General features: G+C 50.8%; 6 protein-coding genes across 6 annotated transcripts; 3 read left to right on the top strand and 3 right to left on the bottom strand.

Annotated features, from left to right (window-relative positions):
* Nucleotides 1-553: 553 nt before the first annotated feature.
* Nucleotides 554-1,834, bottom strand: VTN00DRAFT_2143 (uncharacterized protein; the record flags this gene model as incomplete). Its single annotated transcript, XM_069428329.1, has 2 exons — nucleotides 554-1,378; nucleotides 1,469-1,834. The coding sequence occupies 2 exons, from the start codon at nucleotides 1,832-1,834 to the stop codon at nucleotides 554-556; spliced, it is 1,191 nt and encodes a 396-aa protein (XP_069292845.1).
* A 269-nt stretch (nucleotides 1,835-2,103) lies between these two features.
* On the top strand, nucleotides 2,104-4,347 carry VTN00DRAFT_2142 (uncharacterized protein; the record flags this gene model as incomplete). Its single annotated transcript, XM_069428328.1, has 7 exons — nucleotides 2,104-2,193; nucleotides 2,253-2,453; nucleotides 2,520-2,698; nucleotides 2,756-2,925; nucleotides 2,982-3,304; nucleotides 3,357-3,493; nucleotides 3,558-4,347. The coding sequence occupies 7 exons, from the start codon at nucleotides 2,104-2,106 to the stop codon at nucleotides 4,345-4,347; spliced, it is 1,890 nt and encodes a 629-aa protein (XP_069292844.1).
* Nucleotides 4,348-4,767: 420 nt separating this feature from the next.
* On the bottom strand, nucleotides 4,768-8,289 carry VTN00DRAFT_2141 (uncharacterized protein; the record flags this gene model as incomplete). Its single annotated transcript, XM_069428327.1, has 1 exon — nucleotides 4,768-8,289. One exon carries the CDS (start codon nucleotides 8,287-8,289, stop codon nucleotides 4,768-4,770), a length of 3,522 nt encoding a protein of 1,173 aa, XP_069292843.1.
* Nucleotides 8,290-11,364: 3,075 nt separating this feature from the next.
* On the top strand, nucleotides 11,365-12,242 carry VTN00DRAFT_2140 (uncharacterized protein; the record flags this gene model as incomplete). The annotated part of the gene is made up of 4 exons (XM_069428326.1): nucleotides 11,365-11,371; nucleotides 11,437-11,532; nucleotides 11,767-11,882; nucleotides 11,943-12,242. The coding sequence occupies 4 exons, from the start codon at nucleotides 11,365-11,367 to the stop codon at nucleotides 12,240-12,242; spliced, it is 519 nt and encodes a 172-aa protein (XP_069292842.1).
* A 403-nt stretch (nucleotides 12,243-12,645) lies between these two features.
* On the top strand, nucleotides 12,646-14,717 carry VTN00DRAFT_2139 (uncharacterized protein; the record flags this gene model as incomplete). The annotated part of the gene is made up of 4 exons (XM_069428324.1): nucleotides 12,646-13,021; nucleotides 13,073-13,149; nucleotides 13,208-14,453; nucleotides 14,554-14,717. The coding sequence occupies 4 exons, from the start codon at nucleotides 12,646-12,648 to the stop codon at nucleotides 14,715-14,717; spliced, it is 1,863 nt and encodes a 620-aa protein (XP_069292841.1).
* Nucleotides 14,718-15,998: 1,281 nt separating this feature from the next.
* VTN00DRAFT_2138 (uncharacterized protein) lies at nucleotides 15,999-17,699 on the bottom strand (the record flags this gene model as incomplete). Its single annotated transcript, XM_069428323.1, has 2 exons — nucleotides 15,999-16,532; nucleotides 16,623-17,699. The coding sequence occupies 2 exons, from the start codon at nucleotides 17,697-17,699 to the stop codon at nucleotides 15,999-16,001; spliced, it is 1,611 nt and encodes a 536-aa protein (XP_069292840.1).
* Nucleotides 17,700-18,170: the final 471 nt, after the last annotated feature.

Genomic DNA, 18,170 nt, shown 5'->3' with positions numbered 1-18,170 from the left:
AATACAATACAGGAGCTAGAAGAGAGTTCTACTATTGTGTATTGAGCACGGTCTTGGCCCTGAGATAAGGGGCTGCCGGGGACGAGTGAATCGCTTCTGGGTAGGATGTGTACGGAGATCTTCGAAAGACTCTTGCAGGCCATGTTCATTCAAATCAATTAAACCGATATGCTGCGTTGAAGAGAGGAATACACACTCCGTACATGGACTTCTTCTTAGATATCCCAAGAGACTTTTCAAAAAGACTGCAACCGGTAGAAATGGATCCAAGGCAAGGTAAACGTTGTATTCAACCTGCAGTCCATCAAACCCGCAAGTCCAGAAACGGGATGCCATAAAACCAATAAAAGAAATACTGTACAAAACACCAAATGGATATCCACGAATACCAAAATCCGATTAAATGCAATTTAACTCTCAATGTAATATGTACATTGACGAATATAAACAGTCCCAAAATAAAATAAAAAAAGGGGGTAATAATATCAAAAATATACCAGCAACCTCAACTTTTTTCCCCCTCTTGCTTAGACTTGCTTGAACCCCCTAATGTCTATCTTGTCTTTCTCTTCTCTGTAGCCGTAGCCCGAGTGGTTCTCGTCCGGCTGCTGCTTTTCGATTTGCTGTCCTTTCCATTATTGTCGGTCTTCTTTTCTTTGCCACTGACGCTCGCGGCTGGCTGGTCTTCGTCGTCGTCCTCGACAGGAGGCTGCCAGTCCCCTTTAGGCTCCACAGAGAACCGCGGGATGAATTTACCCACGCGCGCCTGGTACTCCCTGTACTCCGGGTACTTGCTCGCGCTGATGGACTCGGTGAGTCTGGTGCTGAAGTGGAAGAGAATGATGTAGCACAGCGCGCCGACGCCGCTCCAGTGGGCGTACGTCTCCGTGCAGTAGCAGGCCCACAGGTACAGCGTGAGCCAGATGGCCTGCTCCGCGGCGAAGTTGGGGTGACGGCACCAGGACCAGAGGCCGGTGACGACGAAGCCCCGGTCCAGGTCCTCGGGCGTGAACTGGTTCTTGTATTCGTGCGGGATGCGCGCGGCCTTCAGGTACAGCTGCTTCGCGCACTGGAACTTCCACTGCTGCTGGTCGGCGAAGTACTCGATGAAGACGAAGAAGATGCAGACGCGGGAGAAGATGAGGTCCGGGATCTCGAAGGTGGCGCCCTCGGGGAGCTGGGCGAGGACGATGAACACGTAGGTCGGGGCGGTGATCAGGGTGAGGAGGAGCGACTGGGCCAGGCAGATGAAGAGGGCGTTGAAGAGGAAGAAGAGCACCCGGTTGGGGATCATCCGCGTTCGTACGATCTCCCAGCGGTAGTCTTCGGAGCCGATCTTGTAGCCGCCTTTGCGCCAGTAGTTGAATGTCAATCGGGCCTGTTTTCGTTCGGAGCAGGTTAGTTCGGTCATTCTACTCCATTGGAGTTCTTGTCGTTCGTTCGTAGATCGAGGTTAAGGATTCCTTACACCCCAGATGGCGGTCAATACCGCAACGGTGTTAATCTTCGCCGTCGAAAGTCCCGCCAGACGCGCCCATGTCGCGTAATGCGCAGTGTAGACTACCGGAAGGATGCTCCAGAATCTATCCACCTGGGAATAATTCTTGTTTATCTCGGAGGCGATAAGGAACAAAGGACATAGGGTCAGCGCGAATGCGATCGCAGTCACAAAGGGATTGGTGTGTAAATAGATCTCCTTCAGATCATCGACGTTCGTGCCGGCCTCGATGAGACTTGCGGGCAGGGTTTTCAGCTGGGCGAGGAATGGGAAAACGGTACGCCCAAAATCGGCGCACTCAATAACTGAGTTGACATCTGGCAATGGCAGTGGCATCTTGAACGGATTGGGGCGCACGCGCTCCAATGGGAGAGAATGGGGGGGTGTTGTACAGGAATCGAGATCGTATCTCGGCGAGGAGACCAAGACGTCAAGGACGTAAACAACGGAATGCGCGCCTGAGGCACAAACGGCGTCGATAAAGGTTTGGCCCGCGCTTTTCGCGGCCCCCTCTTCGACACGCGACAAGCAGCTATGATCGTGCTAAAGGGAGCAGAATGATGGCCCGCTTCTGATCAGAGTCCTAGTCTTCTGGAGCTCTCACGATGGGTCCTCCCAGGATCTTGTGCGTGGCCGAGAAGCCCGCCATCGCCAAAATCGTGGCCATGCACCTGTCGGGGGGTTCCATGCGAACTGTAAGTCGGATTGCAAAGTATTCTTGAGCAGATGTATGGAGAAACTAAGGCAGATATAGAACTCGATTCGTGGGAATCAATATGTCAAGAATTATGTATTCACTTTCAACTTCGGTGACCCTTGGGGCACCTGCTCGGTAACAATGACCAGCGTCATCGGCCACTTAACAGGACTGGACTTCACGAGCCAATACAGGGGCTGGACATCCTGTCAGCCTGTGTCATTGTTTGATGCCCCTGTTTGTGAATCTGTTGCTTCTGTATGTAGAGAAAATCCTTGAAACACAAATATAATTGGCAGCTTGCTGATGGATGTGGTGCGGCAGGACAAGCTATCAATCGCACAGAACATTAAGGAGCAGGCGAGATCTGCGAAAGCATTGTTCATCTGGACTGACTGTGATCGAGAGGGAGAGCATATTGGGACAGAAGTCCGCCACCAGGCAAGGCAGGCGAACTCGTCGATCGAGATCAAGCGGGCAAAGTTCAGCAACACCGAAAAGGCGTAAGTTTTGCTCATGTTTCGCTTCTATTACCTGCCTATCTATACTCACGCATTCAGTCACGTACTACATGCCGCTCGCACGCCTATTGACCTTGATGATCGTCAGGCAAATGCAGTGGCAGCTAGGATCGAGCTTGATCTTAGAATCGGTGCGGCCTTCACGCGCCTGCAAACCCTTCAACTGCGGAACCTTGCGGAGTCATTGAATGACAGGATCATAAGCTATGGTATGCACTCGTACTCTGCCTGATCTCGGGTAACATCTGACACACAGCCTGCCCAGGGTCGTGCCAATTTCCCACTCTGGGGTTTGTCGTCGACCGTTATCTCAGGGTCAAAAACTTCAAACCCGAGGACTTCTGGGCGATCAAGGTCATGCATGTCCGGGACGGAATTCAAGTCAAATTTAACTGGCGCCGCGTTCACCTCTTCGACAGGGCTGCAGTGACCGTTATGCTGGAGCGCTGTCTAACCGCGAAGAAAGCAAAGGTCACCAAGGTCAACAAGAAGCCGACAAGTAAATGGAGACCCCTGCCTCTGACGACTGTGGATCTGCAGATGATGGGGAGCAAGTACCTCCGCATGGACAGTCAGAAGATCATGAAGGTATGGACCATTGTCTGCAATAAGTGCAATAATGATAACTGACCCAAGGAAGGTGGCAGAGGCACTCTACACCAAGGGTTTCATCAGCTATCCTCGAACTGAGACGGATCAATTTGACAAAGGTATTGATCTGAAAAAGCTTGTTGAGAAGCAAGTACCAGATAATTCCTGGGGTGAATATGCTCGGGGGTAAGGCACTCTTTCTAGTGTCTTTTCCGTGCTTGTCGTCGCTGACTTTAATATAACCCACCAGCCTCCTGAACGGCAAGTTCAAGACCCCCAGATCTGGCCGCCACAACGACCAAGCCCATCCCCCAATCCACCCCATCTGCTGGGTCTCCCCCAGCTCCCTGAGCGCGGACGAAAGAAAAGTCTACGAATTCGTCGTCCGACGGTTCCTCGCCTGCTGCTCCGAGGACGCCAAGGGCCAGACGTCCGAAGTCGAGATCCGGTACGGTGACGAGATCTTCCACGCCAAGGGCCTGACGGTCCTCGAGAAGAACTACCTGGACGTCTACATCTACGAGAAGTGGGAGAGCAGCCAGCAGCTGCCCGCGTTCCAAGTCGGCGAGCTCTTCGAACCCACCGAGGCCAACATCGTCGAGGGGCAAACGACCCCTCCCAACTACCTCACCGAGCCGGAGCTCATCGCCCTCATGGATGCCAACGGCATCGGCACCGACGCCACCATGGCCGAACACATCGCCAAGATCAAGGAGCGCGAATACGTCGCCACGCGGCCCCGCGGAAGTGGCCGCAATGCCGTGCAGGAGTTCCTCCCGACGCGGCTGGGCATCGCGCTGGTCGAGGGGTACGACAACGTCGTCGCCGGCCTGCCGGATAGTCCGTCCCTGAGCAAGCCGTTCCTGCGCAAGGAGATGGAACTGCGGATGCGGGAGATCTGCGCGGGGACGAAGACCCGGGCGCAGGTGGTCCGCGAGAGTCTGGAGATGTACCAGGAGGTGTTTGTGCAGACGGCAAGGCGGATCGATATGTTGAAGGCTGCTTGTAGGAAGTATGTCGTGGAGCAGGCGGCGTCGTAGGGAGAGAGAGAGAACAAAAAGGAGCCCATCTTCATTCAAGGCGTTAGATGGTCTCGGGTCTGGTTGTGAGGCAGGTGTCTGTCTGGTCGTGGTTAGCATTAGAGAGGGATACCCTGTTGGCTTCTTGAAATATCCTGCACTTGATAGTTGATTCCGGAAAAAAGAAACATACAAGTCTTACGCAACACAAAAGGTTCATCTCGACCTTGATGAATATTATGTTCAAACTCTATTTTGACACTTTGACCTGAGCGTCCTATATGGAAAGGGCGTCACACCCCCCAGAAATGGTAGAAAAACGTTTAAGTTCAGAAGAATCTATGGAATAACAATCTCTAGTAACACAGGGTTAGAATAGAAGGCTTTGAAAAAGACAAGTTGACCAATTGAATTCCAACATAGAACCGGTTTTATCACCCTCTACTTCCGTCCTCCTCTCTTTTTCTTTGCATTATAGCTGGGAGAAGGGAAGTCAGGCGAGCTGGCAGAGCGAGGATACGGTTCGCTGGTGGCCCAGCGACTCTCAGAGAGAGAAGGCCCAGATTTCTCTTCCTCCTCCTCCTCCTCCGGGGTTTCCGCCGTCTTGTTCCCACTTTCAGGCGACTTTCCCTTTCCCTTATCATCCGAAGTCTCCCCGGTAGGACTTGGGTCGGGTTTTCTATTATCTGTTGAGGTGTCTGAAGATCCAAAAAAGTTCTTCAACCCGACGGACTGCAGTTTAAGGCGATCGATACAGAGCTGGGTGTCTTGCGATGTCTTGTTTAGGACTCTCTTGAGACCGGATACAAATTCTGGTAAGTGCTTCACTTTATCAATCTGCTCGTCCCAGATAATCTTGTTCTCCGTGAATTGCGTCTTGAGAATCTTGTGGTCTTTTTGCAGAACCTCGACCGTAATCTCGAGGTTCTTCAATTGCTTCTGCTCAATACCTCCCGTCTGGACACCTTCGACACCATTCACTGACTTCACCGAAGTCGAGAGTTCCACAATGCTAGACTTGGCAGATTTTATCTCATCATCTGCGCGAGACAGGTTCTCAATGAATGTATCGAGCCTGCCGTTCAGTTTCTTGCGGTCCTCGTTCCATTCGCTCTTGAAAGCGTCAAAGTTCTTGGAAAGCGCATCAACGGTGTCTGCTGAAGCCTTATTATCCAGCCGGTCATCCAAATCGTCTGGGATTTTATGAAGATGCTTCTCGACCTTGGCGAAGTTTGTAGCAAGTGATTTAACAGTGTCCGCCGAGGCCAGACTGTTTATTCTCTCCTCCATGTCAGACGTTACTCTGTTTAGTGACTCCAGTCGCTCCACCGCGTCACTCGGCACTTTCTTAAGACCATCCTCAAGTTTTGAGATCTTCCCAGAAAGTTTCTTAACAGTCTCCGCTGTTGAGTCCATGCTGTCCAAGCGCTGTTCCAGGTCACTGGGCACTTGAGAAACCTGCTTCTCAAGGTTGGAAAATTTTGTGGAAAGCTTATTGACGGTAGTCTCTGTGGAGGCCATTTTGTTCAGTTGTTCCTTCGCATCATGCGGCAGTTCTACAAGACGCTCCTCCATTTCAGAGAGCCTCGTAGATAGCCCTTCAACAGTTTCTTTCGAGGCGAAATTTTTCTGTTGCTCCTCCATGTCCTTCTGCATTTTCCGGAAATCCATTTCAAGATTGGAGTGATCCGCCTCAGATTTCTTTCCTAACTGATAGCCGGTGCTTCCCGGTTGCATATCCTTCAGAGAGTTCCGTTGAGTGTCCACGTCCCCGCGCAGACTTACGAATTCTTTCTTGAGATCAGAAAACTGGGTCTCGATCTCGTCGATTCTCCCTTTTGAGACGGTTTCATTCGACCGTGTGTCCATTGCCTTTTGCAAATTCCCAAGAAGCTTCGCGAAGTTACTAACATTATTCTGGATATGTGCAACGGTCTCTTTCGAGACAGCCTTCTTGAACTTCTGGTCCATATGCACCTGCAGTTGTGCAATGTTCTTACTTACGTTTGAAAGTTGCGAATTAATCTTCTTAAGATCTTCTTTCGAGAGGTTATCCAGTTCGCTCCGCACGTTTCTAAGATCTTCTTGAAGACTGCGCACATCCTCAACCGTCGTCTTGACAGGCTCGTATATCGAAGGGCTCAGTGTCGTACCCTGAAGAGAGCTTATACGAGTCTCAATATGGTCCCACATCTCTTCGGCAACCTTCTCCAGGCTGCTACCCTGGGCCGTAAGACCATCCTTCAGGTTGAGAACATCTTTTTTCAGCTCCTGAACAGTCTCATCGTCCGCATACTCCGTGAGTACATTCTCAAGTAAGGTCACGCGCCTATCGATACCCTTCAGGGATTTATCATCATCTGGATCCGGATCCTCGGAAGAGTTCAAGCGAGCATAAATGTCCGTTTGCAATTTAACAAAGTCTTTCTTCACGTTGTTAAGGGCTGTTTCCATCTTCTTTTCAAGATTGGAGACTGATGCTGAAATTTTGTTATCAAGTGAGTTCATGCGTCCACTGGCTTCACTTTCCAATTTATCCATTCTTTTCTTCACGTCAAGAATGACCTCTTTCGTTTTCTCGTCAGGCTGGAAGATATGAGCTGGGTCTGCGTTCTCAAGAGAGTCTATTCGAGCACTCAAGCGAGTTTCAACATCCTCGACATCCTTGCCCAGTTTTTCGGAACTTCTTTTTATAGCAAAAAGGTCCATCTCAACCTTGTCAACCCGAGTGATAAAGGAGGCTGCATCTAGATTCCCAAGAGAGACCAAACGAGCCTCGGTGTCGTTTTGCCGTCTCTCAAAACTTGCCTTCATGCTGAGGACGTCTGCCTCAATCTTTCCGTTGGACTGGGAGACAGAGGTGGTCGCAATTTTCAGAGTGTTCAATTCTCTCTCCAGACCCCCGAGACTCTCACTATGAAGCGTCTCTACTGCGTCAAACTTGGATGCGATCGATCTGGGCAGCCTCATGTCGACCCGGCCCTCAATCAGGTCGTCGAAACGATCACGCAACACTTGGATATCCCTCTTGAGATCACTGTTCTCCCTGCGCTGAAGTTCCAGACCGGTTGAACCGTAGCTTGAATTCTCTACAAACACCGATCTTACTGCCGTGGTTACCGCGGTTCCCAAGGATTCAACCAGTCTTGAGAAGTCAGTGGGGATCGACTCGAGATAGACCTTGATGGGCTCCGTACCCGCATGGAAACCTGGTGACCGTTCCCTCTCCCGTTCCCGCGCTTGATTCTGTTGTTGGATCTCCTTGAGAACACCGGTGAGACTACCTACCGATGATCCAATGCTAGACGGAAGCAGTCCCTCGTTCCGGGAAGCTGCAGCGTAGAACGCAGCAACGCTGTCGTCCATAATTTCCCGCACCTTTTCCGCAGGTTCCATCATTTTCTGTATCAGAGGCTCAAGGAGGTCACCCAATCCCTGGAGAGGAGAAATATCTGGCGATGAAGACCCAACCAGATCCTGAGGCTGGTCCTTTCGCGCACGTTTCTCAGCGACCGCGTTTCCAAAGATAAAAACCCAAAGGAGTCCGATAACGGCCATCAGCAATCCATCACCACCAGCCATCGTACTCCGGTACCACCTTTTGCGGTCCCCCAGCAGCAGAAATCTCTCCCCCGCCGTTGTTCCGGTCGACGACGCCTCGGGGCTCCCGGAACTCTGGGCTCCCGAATTCATTGTATCGAAGATCGTGGGATGGGGCTGCTGCGCAGAGGCGCCGCCACCGGCGACAAAGGGCATGTCATCATCACCATCGACGGTCGGAAAGGTCGCGTCCACGTAGTCACGGATCACACATAGAGAATATATCGAGGCGGTCAGTTGCAGGGAGCCCACGGCACGGTCGAGGAAGGTGCGCGTCGGATTGACGATCGTGTAGGGGATACAGCCGTAGATTCCCCAGAGGTTGAAGGCCGTGAAAAGCGCGATAAGGGCTCCGATCTCCATTTTTTCCTCTGTAAAAAACATCAGACGGACTTATGTCGCGTCTAAATATGGTTTATCTTGTCCTGTCTTCCACGGTGAAGGATTATTAGCGCCTTGACCAGCTCGTCTCCTCTTTGTTTCTGTCGTGGAAAAAGGGCAATTTTTGGGTAAAGATATACCTTCAGGGGCTAATTATCTGGTAAACTGAGATGTAATTAGAAAATGCAAACTCTGGCTAATGAATAATTCCTCACAGGAATATCATATCTAAGTGTCCGGCAGGAAAAAGGGTTTGCAATTTTTTTTTCCAGCGTTGTGTTGCTCCGCTGAGCAGATATCCGCTAGGGAAATATAAGAGAGGCCTTACGTATAGTCAAGGGGTGATATAATAAATAAGTCCTCTAGTTGAAGCTAGGAGACGAATGAGAGATGGTTGCAAAAAAGGAGCAAAATAACAGCTACTTATCCATCCGTCCATCTGTGAATAAGCTCTCCTCTCCTCCAAGCCCAAACAAGGAAACACACTCAGTGAATGTAGAAACCGGTATCAAGCAAGTAAAGCTTTTTATTTTTAGCCAAGGGTTGGGGGGGGGGGGGCAAATCCGGATCCCCACCCCGTTTAGTTTGAAACACGCGCAGTGACAAAGAGATCCGTGATTTTGGAAGTCATTCATTGTCCCTCTTCGCTTTCCGGTCTATGCATGTAAAATTATGTATATTTCGAGGGACAATGTGCGGGATCAATAAAGGAGCAATAGATAGTGAAATTCAAACATGTATCCGGTCGAGAAGAGAAACATGAAACATCTCAGTTTTGGTCGAGCTGTATATCTGTCCCTTTTTCAGAGATAAAGAAGGTGCAAAACACTATCTAGATAACTGTGTGGATGCTGCGAATAATGATATCTTCTCGGATCCCTGACCATGGTCTCTTTGATATTCTCATCTCTCAGGGACCGAAATTGAAAAGAATAAATATGATCCTAATTATAGTACGGAGACTAAATAATATGAACCGTCTTCAAGGCCGATGGTAAAGAGTTTCATCCAACGGTCATAGAGACAAAGGGACGAGCGGGCATTATTTTTTTTTTCTCAATATGAGAAATAGCATAAGTCACAAAAGTCGCGATAGCTTTATATAGATATTTGTGATGTTGCAGAAGAGCGTAGAAGAGGATTGAGGGCCAACTAAAGAGCCTTCAAAGACAGATTAGATTGCATATTAGTATCTATCTTGTATATCAGAAAGATTTCTTTAGTGAGAGGATATAGGCAAAAAAAGTCGGTGCAAAGGATGATTCTATAGGATAATAAACATATATCTACATATTACCAAACCCTATATAATTCTAAAGCCAATATATACATCTCTACTCCAGCTACTCTATGTGACAGCGCTCAGTCATAGTATTATTAGCTAAAACTATGGTAGCTTGTCATACAGAATTGAAAGCATGAGGGGAAAAGGAAAGAATTCGCAGGGCTTCATGTAACGTGATATATAGGCAAGTAGGACCGGCAGTATCCCAGAGACAAAGGAATGCTCAACACCGCCTACCTTACCGCCTAGGTGTCTGCCGCGCCGTCACACTCTAGTCCATAAAGAAAATTTACTTTTCCAGAACCTTCAAATACCAGAAAAATGGCACAGATATCACCAAATGTGGAAGGCTGACGACGTTCATTAAGTTTCTGCAGATTAGTAGTCTAGTCCAGTTATGCGAAATTATATCACTGTGGACCTGTTCATGCGGGGTAAATGGCGCTCGGGGATGCTCAGACCCATGGAGAATGTGGAGCGAAGCTTTTCAGCTAAAGTCTCAATTAAAGATCGCACTCTAAGTCTTAACTAAAATATTGAGGGTTCTCCGCAGACTCAGGGGCGGTTACAAGTAAAAAAACGTGAATATTATGCTGTAATTTTCCTTATACCGGGGCCTCTTAAGTCTCAGAGAGTGCCTAAGGTAATTTATTAGATGTAGAATGATCCTATTTCTGGCTGGCTAAAATAAAGCGAAACGGCACGACACTCGAAATGAAAATTAGTACCGCAATTGCGTGACTCAGAATACTAGTCTCTTTTTGAGAGGAAGTTCTTGTGAATGTCTGGAAGCAATTCCATGACCAGCCAGCTCGTCTTGCCTTCGGGCAAGGTTGCTGCTTTGTGCTCCATGGATGGAACAGAGTCACAACAGAACATGCCCTTTTCTCTACTTCTCAGAAGTATACCATCTTCCCGATCTTCCCGAGATTAGGGAAACATGACTCGTCCATTACCATCTCTATAGTACGTAAGAATATATTAGCAAAACCTCTGCTCGTACACCTGTAGTGGGCAGCGGAACGGCCGAATTTGTATTTGGCCAGTCAGGATAACCATCATTTGTGCTTCAGTTTTAAGTTTCTTGTAGTCTATACAGTGAAAGTTCCAGGCGGAGATAACCTCCCTGATAAAAGATCTGGAGGTCTTGCCGCCGTTCACGGCTAATTCACTGCACATTAGGTGAATCAGCTGCTCGATTCGACGGTCGGGTCCTTGAAGGCTGTCAAAGGAATATACGGAGCCTGAAATACAACTCCAGGTTGGAGCTCATGTCGCAGGTCGTTTTCCTAGATAAACAGTAGAAACAGTCTCCTTGTTGTGTTTGATAATCTCTCTAATGATCACGTTGGATACGACGTGATAAACGGGCTCGAAGGGATGTTCGACGAGAAGGAAGTCGACAGTTAGGCATCAACGGCAGACTGCAGATCTCCATTAGTCCGGAAATAAAATATCGCAAGAACTTGACCCTGACTGGCAGGAAAGCCGTGCACCCTTGCGAAAGTACAGTAGAGGAGTGCAAACGATAAGCAACGGCAGGTGACAGCCAAACCATGGGTTGGACCAGGTCTTTGAGAGTCGAGACAGGCCGCAGGCGCATTCCCCTCCACAAGATCGATTGCCACAGCCCCCTTACCCACGGGGAACATTATTAACAGGGCGTGTGTGGAGATCCGGGTCAGGAAGGCCACGCGAGGTTTTCTGGGGATGGTGACATTGGTTGCGGGCAATAGTGGCGCCGTGGAATTTTTCGCGAACTGAGATCCGACATGGAGGGTACGTCACCGGAGAGCTTCTAGGAGGCTCACCTGAACATCCTCTGGAGTACTTACCCGATCTAGCTTCAGATGAAGCCGCTGCGGTCAGCGGCGCATCCATATCTCCTGCATCGATGCGCCGCATTACAAGCACTGCCTTGGATGGAGCCCGGGTAAACCGTCGTCATCTTGCGACGGCGCAGCTGCCCAGATGATTCAGTATAGCCGTTCAGCTCCATACGTATTTGAGACGACAAGGCCCATTGGCCGGTCCAAGTATCCCGGCTCGTAGGTCTGTTGGGGGGCCTTTTTGGATCCCGGGCGGCCGGAAGTTCACCGTGGACATGACCGCGCCTAGACGCTGGCTGAATGCTCTGCGGTGCTTGTCAATGCTTGACAATGCTTGTTCCATAGGTGAAGAGGGCCATGCGAGGGCTCCACTGCGGGAGAAGCGGAGGAGCAAAGAGGACGATATCACTCGCCATGACGCTCCACCGACAGCGATCGGCAGGCCAGCGGGAGAAGCCCTGGCGCGGGGAGGAGCCCTAAGCCCTATATAGGCTATCCTGAGCCGGGCACGCACGTGATAGGCCGTCGCGCCGCAGCCTCTCCACCTGTTTGGTCCGTTCATCGACCTTTCTGACATCCATCCCTGGGCTCGGGTATTCGACGCTCTTCTTCTCCTCCTCCAGTCTCCTGTCGAACTCATGGAAGACCCCACAGCTCACTCGGGGACCCTATCTATTGGCCCTCTAGGGAATGGTCTCACTCTACCGTCTTCCATCTCCATGGGCACTCTCCATGTTGGCTTTCGGGGCCATCTTCCACGTTTGGGCCTACTGGTTGGCCAGTTAGGAACGCAGGGACCTCGTTTCCTTTCAGGAAGCTGAATGTCCCGGATAAAGTACATGCTCTATATAGTTAGATCAATACTTTTTTATATCAATCCCGGCCAACGAGGCGACGATGTGCAGCGTCATCCCGAGCAGTCGTGGTGCTCTGAACGCCGTCTACATGGGTTCAGGGTGGCCGGATCCTGGTTCCCATTCATCCCACCTGTGGCGAATTAGCAAATGACGAGCAATGAGGCATTTCGATCGAATACGACCCTTAAGTAGGCAGCCGGGAGATGACTTAGGGTTGAGCCGTCAAATACCTTCGTTTCAGTACTCTCCATAAAAAGGCGGAGATGCTCCCTGTGTCGTAGTGAAATGCCTTATTTCACTTCCAGCGTCGTAGGCGCGGCTCTAATACTTCGTTCTGGTTCCTTGGCGAAAGAAAGTACAGCACACCATGAAGGACAGTGATGCTCCCAGCTCAACTCTTCATGAGAAGCAGGAAAGTCCATCCACTAATGAGCACACTGAGACGGCGAAAGACGAGCATGGAGTCTATGACGTTGGTGAAAGGCCCGTCAACAGGCTGAATGCCGTCTTTGAGAACCCCCTAGCGGGCGTACCTCGCGAGCGGCTCTTCGAGGATGTAGAGAGGTTCTGTAAGCGATTCGGCCTGGAAGAGTATGTTGACACCTTCAAGAAAGGTGCCCTCATCTCTCAGAACCCGGCCGGTGCCCAGGACCTAGTGGAGCTCTCCGAAGAGGAAAAGGAAGTCCTCCGTAGGGAGCATACTCACAAATGGTCGCAGCCATGGCAGCTTTACTTCATGGCGTGTAGGTTCTGGTCTTTCCTGTGAAGATATCCTTGGACTAACAGATGTATAGCAATGTGCTCGTTGGCTGCTGCTGTGCAGGGAATGGACGAGACCGTCAACAATGGAGCTCAAGCTATCTACCTGAAGGTACGTCTCTCAGGAGGACACTCGACAATTCCATCACAGCATCCCTGACTGGCTTCAGCAACTTGGAATCAAAGGTCATAAAAATGAGGAAAACCTGACTGGCCTCATTGTTGGCGCGCCGTACCTTGCGTGTGCTATCCTGGGTTGCTGGCTCACAGAACCTCTCAATAGATACCTCGCACGTCGCGGGACGATCTTCCTTTCCTGTTTCATAGCAGCTGTCGCTTCGGTTTGGGAGGGTGTTGCCAACTCATGGGTCAACCTGTTCATTGCTCGCTTCGTTCTGGGTCTCGGAATCGGTTCAAAGTCATCCACAGTACCGGTGTACGCGGCAGAGTGTTCGCCAGCGCCTATTAGAGGTGCTTTGGTCATGATGTGGCAGATGTGGACTGCATTTGGTATCATGATGGGTAATATCATGGGTGTCGCCTTTATGGGTCTTAAAGAAGACCTCTCGTGGCGTTTGATGCTCGGTTCGACCGTCGTTTTGCCTCTAATTGTCTGCGCCCAGGTTTACTTCTGCCCGGAGTCCCCGCGTTGGCTCATCCAACACAACAAGGTGGAAAAGGCGTTCAGGGCTTTCCGTACCTTGCGCCCCACTGATCTTCAGGCTGCCCGAGACCTTTACTACGCTTATGTCGGCGTCGAACTCGAGCGACGGGTCAACAAAGGAAAGAACTTCTTCACCATGTTCGCAGAGTTATTCACCATTCCGCGCAATGCCCGTGCCACTCTCGCGAGCTGGATCGTCATGTTCATGCAGCAATTCTGCGGTGTGAACATCATTGCTTACTACTCGACCACGATCTTCCAAGACTCAGGATATACCATTCAGGAGGCCCTCCTGGCATCAATGGGCACCGGCATTCTCAATTGGGTCTTTGCTCTACCGGCGTTCTTTACCATCGACACTTGGGGTCGACGTAACCTGCTTCTCTTTACCTTCCCATTCCTCGCGATAACCTTATTTTGGGCCGGCTTTTCTTTTTGGATCGAAACAGGGATCAAAGCCAGCAAGAAAAGGGTCGCCATGGTCACAACCGGGATGTATCTTTTCGAAGTTTTTTATTCTCCTGGGGAAGGTCCTGTTCCGTTTACATACTCCGCTGAAGCCTTCCCGTTGCACGTCCGCGAAGTCGGCATGTCGTGGGCTACCGCCACCACTTGGTGCTTCAATTTCATCATCTCCTTCACTTGGCCTAGCCTTCGGCGGGCCTTCCAGCCTCAGGGTGCTTTTGCATGGTATGCCGGTTGGTGTCTAGTCGGCTGGGTGCTTGTTCTACTATTTGTACCTGAGACTAAAGGTCTGTATATTTCCACACCTATGTATCATCTATCAGGAACCGCCCCAAAATCTACAGACGTGTGCTCCGGAAATTAAGTACCCGCTAACATTTCATATAGAGCTCACTCTCGAAGAGTTGGACCAAGTATTCTCCGTCCCGACGTGGAAGCATGCCACCTACCAACTGAAGAACGCAATTTGGCACTTTCGCGTTTGGGTTCTCCGACAGAAACTCGAGCCTTTGCCCAAGTTTTACGAGGGAGCGGAGAACCTTGTGTGGTAACATGACGAATGGGTTAGTATCCGTTTCCAGACTAATTTCTGTGGGTAGCAGTGGACAGAATCAGTTTGGAGATATATGCTTGGTTTCTTCTTCAACATCGTAGAGGAATTAGATTGGATAACAACATCACCGCCAGTCTCTTAGTTTTGACTTCAATTCAACGGCTAGACCTTCCCCGCCAAAAAATGCTTCTCTTACATCTTGACAACTTCAGGCATATTCCAGTTCCTTGTTTGACATCAATTGTGGTCCATTTAAATATAAAATATGCGGCAGCTTTTTCTTTCGTCATTTCTATCCACTGAAACTATCTCCAGGGCCTGTAGATTGCAACAGTCTCGAGAACAGAGTACAGGGATTGACGATTTTGTCCCTAATCTCAGCTGCGAAATAGGTACACTTAGTTTTGATTTATTGACGACGATCGTGTAATTATATCTGTCCAATATGGCTGTAGCTGGACGTAGAGTGCTCCTATTTCTAGTAGTATACTCTACTGACTTAGGTGTCTAAATCTAAATGGAACAGCGCAGCTATTATTATCCCCAACGGTAGGGTAAAGACGTGGAACGTACAATTGTAAGACGAGCTTTCTTCGAGGTCGTTTCCTAAATGAAAGAAAGTTCCTGGTCTTAGATGGTTTGTCTTCTTTCTTATGACTTCTCAGTGTTACCGTATTGTCTGGATTTGTTTTTGTGGCTATCAACCGTTTATCTGCTCACGTTCATCCTCGTAGCAAGGTATAGCTATGGTTGTACTTAGGTTGAGTGGAAAAGGTGATTGAAGAATACTTTTACAAACATCCACTGAAGACACTCTTGTTACGCGTGTTTACCTGATGCTAAAAGAAAAGGAAGAATAGTCCAATTGTGAGAACCATCACGTCATCATTCATTAGATCAGATCTGGGTATCGTCATCTCATCCTAGCACTGGCATCCTCCGTACATAAGAAAAACAAGAAGTAAAAAGTTACAGGCCCGATGTTCAACAAGGGGGAGAATCCATGCTCCCCAGAGACCGCACGCCCGCTGAACCCAACACCCAAAACAGAACAAACAGAACCCAAGAAAGAAGCTCGGGAGGACCTATAGCGATGCTACGGTCCAAACGACGAGACCAATCAGGGGCCAAGTTCGCCAGTCAGTGAGTAGGGAACAAGCAAGGCCCGGCTCATGGAAGCAGAATAGAAAGCCCCAATGAAGGATATAAAAGAAAACAAAGACACAAGCCCCAACCGGGCCAACTAACAGGAACACACGCAGAAAAAGCCGCAGGTAACCTACGAAGCGTCGGTGGTACCGGTGGCAGAAGCAGCAGCAGCAGCAGCCCGAGCAGCAATCCTCATCCGTTGCTTCTTCCCCGGGCGGTTCCGCTTGCGCCCTTCACCACTGCTGCCAGTACCACTGGGCACCGACGCTCCAGGGTCTTTGGCCTGGCGGGCCTGGAGCTCCCTCTCCCTCCGCTCCACTCCCTCCCGGCAGATCCTCGCCCCTTCCTCCCACTCCTTCAGGGACAGAGGGGCGGACCCAGCAAACACCCCCCACTGGGCCCCTGCTGCCATCTGCTCCTCTCTCTTCTCTTCCTCCACAGCCACCGCCGCGGCGTTCCTCCGCTTCTCTTCTTCCTCCTCTGCCTCCTTCCTCTTCCTCTCCTCCTCCTTCTCCTTGGCCGCTTCTAGGGCGGCGCGGGCGGCCCGTTGCTCGGCTTCCTTGGCCTCCCTCTCGTCGGCCGCCTGTCGGTCCATCAAGTCGGCGAAGTTCTTAGCAACCGCATATGCGCGGTCTTGCCGTGACATAATATGGTTGAGCAGAACCTATACATCGAAAAGAGAAATGTTAGTATCAAGTATGAGATACGAGACGGGGGTAGGGAGTTTGATAGGGGGAAATGCAGAAAGACATACCTCAACCTGCTTGACGGAGTCCTCCAGACGCTCGTGGGAGGCTGACTCCTTATCGATCTGGCAAAGGAAGTAGCCGATCCGGTCCTGTGCGCGCTGGACCTCGTCCTGGAAGCTCTCGAAGAGCGCCTGGAGTGCCTCGAGGTCCGGGATTTCCAGACGGGCTGTCTCCAGCCCAGCCAGGAATCCCTTCACCCGGGCAGCCTGCTGATCGAACTGCTGCTGAAGTTCGCGTGTGTACCCGGTGATGCGCGACCCGAGAGACATGCGGAAGGAGACCAGCTCCTTCTCGAGGATTTCCTTGGCTGCAGCACACACCCGCATTCGTTCCGCCTCAACGAGCTTCTCGAGGCCGTTGATTTCCCGGGCTACCTTCGAGTTGGCTGCGTCGAACCTCTCCAAGAGGAGAGACTTTCCAGCCAGGGCCTCGTCAATAGCCTCCTCCATCTGAACGTTTGCTCCCTCGACGACCTGGGCGAACCGCGCCTTGAAGGTCCGGACGACGGTCCAGGAAGTTACCAGGATAGAGAATGGAACGGCAAGCATGACCAACAGGACGATCCCGTAAAGAGCGTAGACGATCGCCTCGAGGAGGGAGCGGTTTGCGGAAATCGTGGCATCGGGGGCGCGGAAAGGCACCGTCGCCGGACGAGGGTACTGAGACAACCGGGGACCGAACTCAGCCACACCGGCAACAGAGGAAACACGCTCCATCGCGTCACCAGTCGAAACTGTGACGGATGGGGGTTCCAATGAAGCGGGGCTCGAGCCGGAGAGGAAGGTCTCGATTGCCGTGTACGCAACGTCGGCCGGGAAAGGTGAAAACTCGCCGACGGTCCGGGTGGCCGCCTCAGGGTAAGACGGCGTGGCAGCCCGGGTGAAGTTGGCGTCGACGTAGCTCGGCAGGGCAACCATCTGTGGAAGTTCACAGATGTTTTGGACGATGTAGCCCGCTTTCAGGGCGCTCTGGAAACGCGCCCCGAAGTCGTATACGGGCTGTATTCCCGTGAAGGGGACCGGGTAGACGGATCCCAGGATCGCGGAAACGATCGCCGCGATTGTCAGACTGATGAGTTCCATATTGGTTGGCTGAAAGGAACTCAACAGCCTTCGAAAGGTGGAAAATGCTTGGCAGCAAGGACCCTGTCTCGTTCGTCAGGACTCTGGAAGAACATGGAATAGGTAAAGACCCGTCCGTACTCACGAGGAGGATCGAGGTCAGGCAAGAAGAAAATGTCCTATGCTGAAAACAGTCCAAGCCTTGTCTGCGGATAGTGGGAGCAGGTCACAGTAGACAGGTGGATAGATGTGGGAAGGTGGACTGAGGTCCTCAGAATTGACACTCTGGAAACTGCGCAGTGCTCGGAATCAGGGTGGTAGTGAGAGGTGGAAGTCAAGCAGAGCCAGAAGTAGTAGAGTGGTCGAGCTAGAGTAGAACAGATGTAGACTATGACGGTAGGCAAGAGGACTAAAACCTAGGGAGAGGGAAGAGAGAAAAGGGAAGGAAGAGAGTAATGTGGGATGTTTTTATAACCTGCAGGGGAGCAGCTA

Source organism: Thermoascus crustaceus, assembly GCF_041956765.1.
Source record: "Thermoascus crustaceus strain CBS 181.67 unplaced genomic scaffold VTN00scaffold_1, whole genome shotgun sequence".
NCBI lineage: Eukaryota > Fungi > Ascomycota > Eurotiomycetes > Eurotiales > Thermoascaceae > Thermoascus > Thermoascus crustaceus.
Note: the sequence above shows the minus strand (reverse complement) of the source record. Positions and strands in the feature narration are given on the sequence as shown.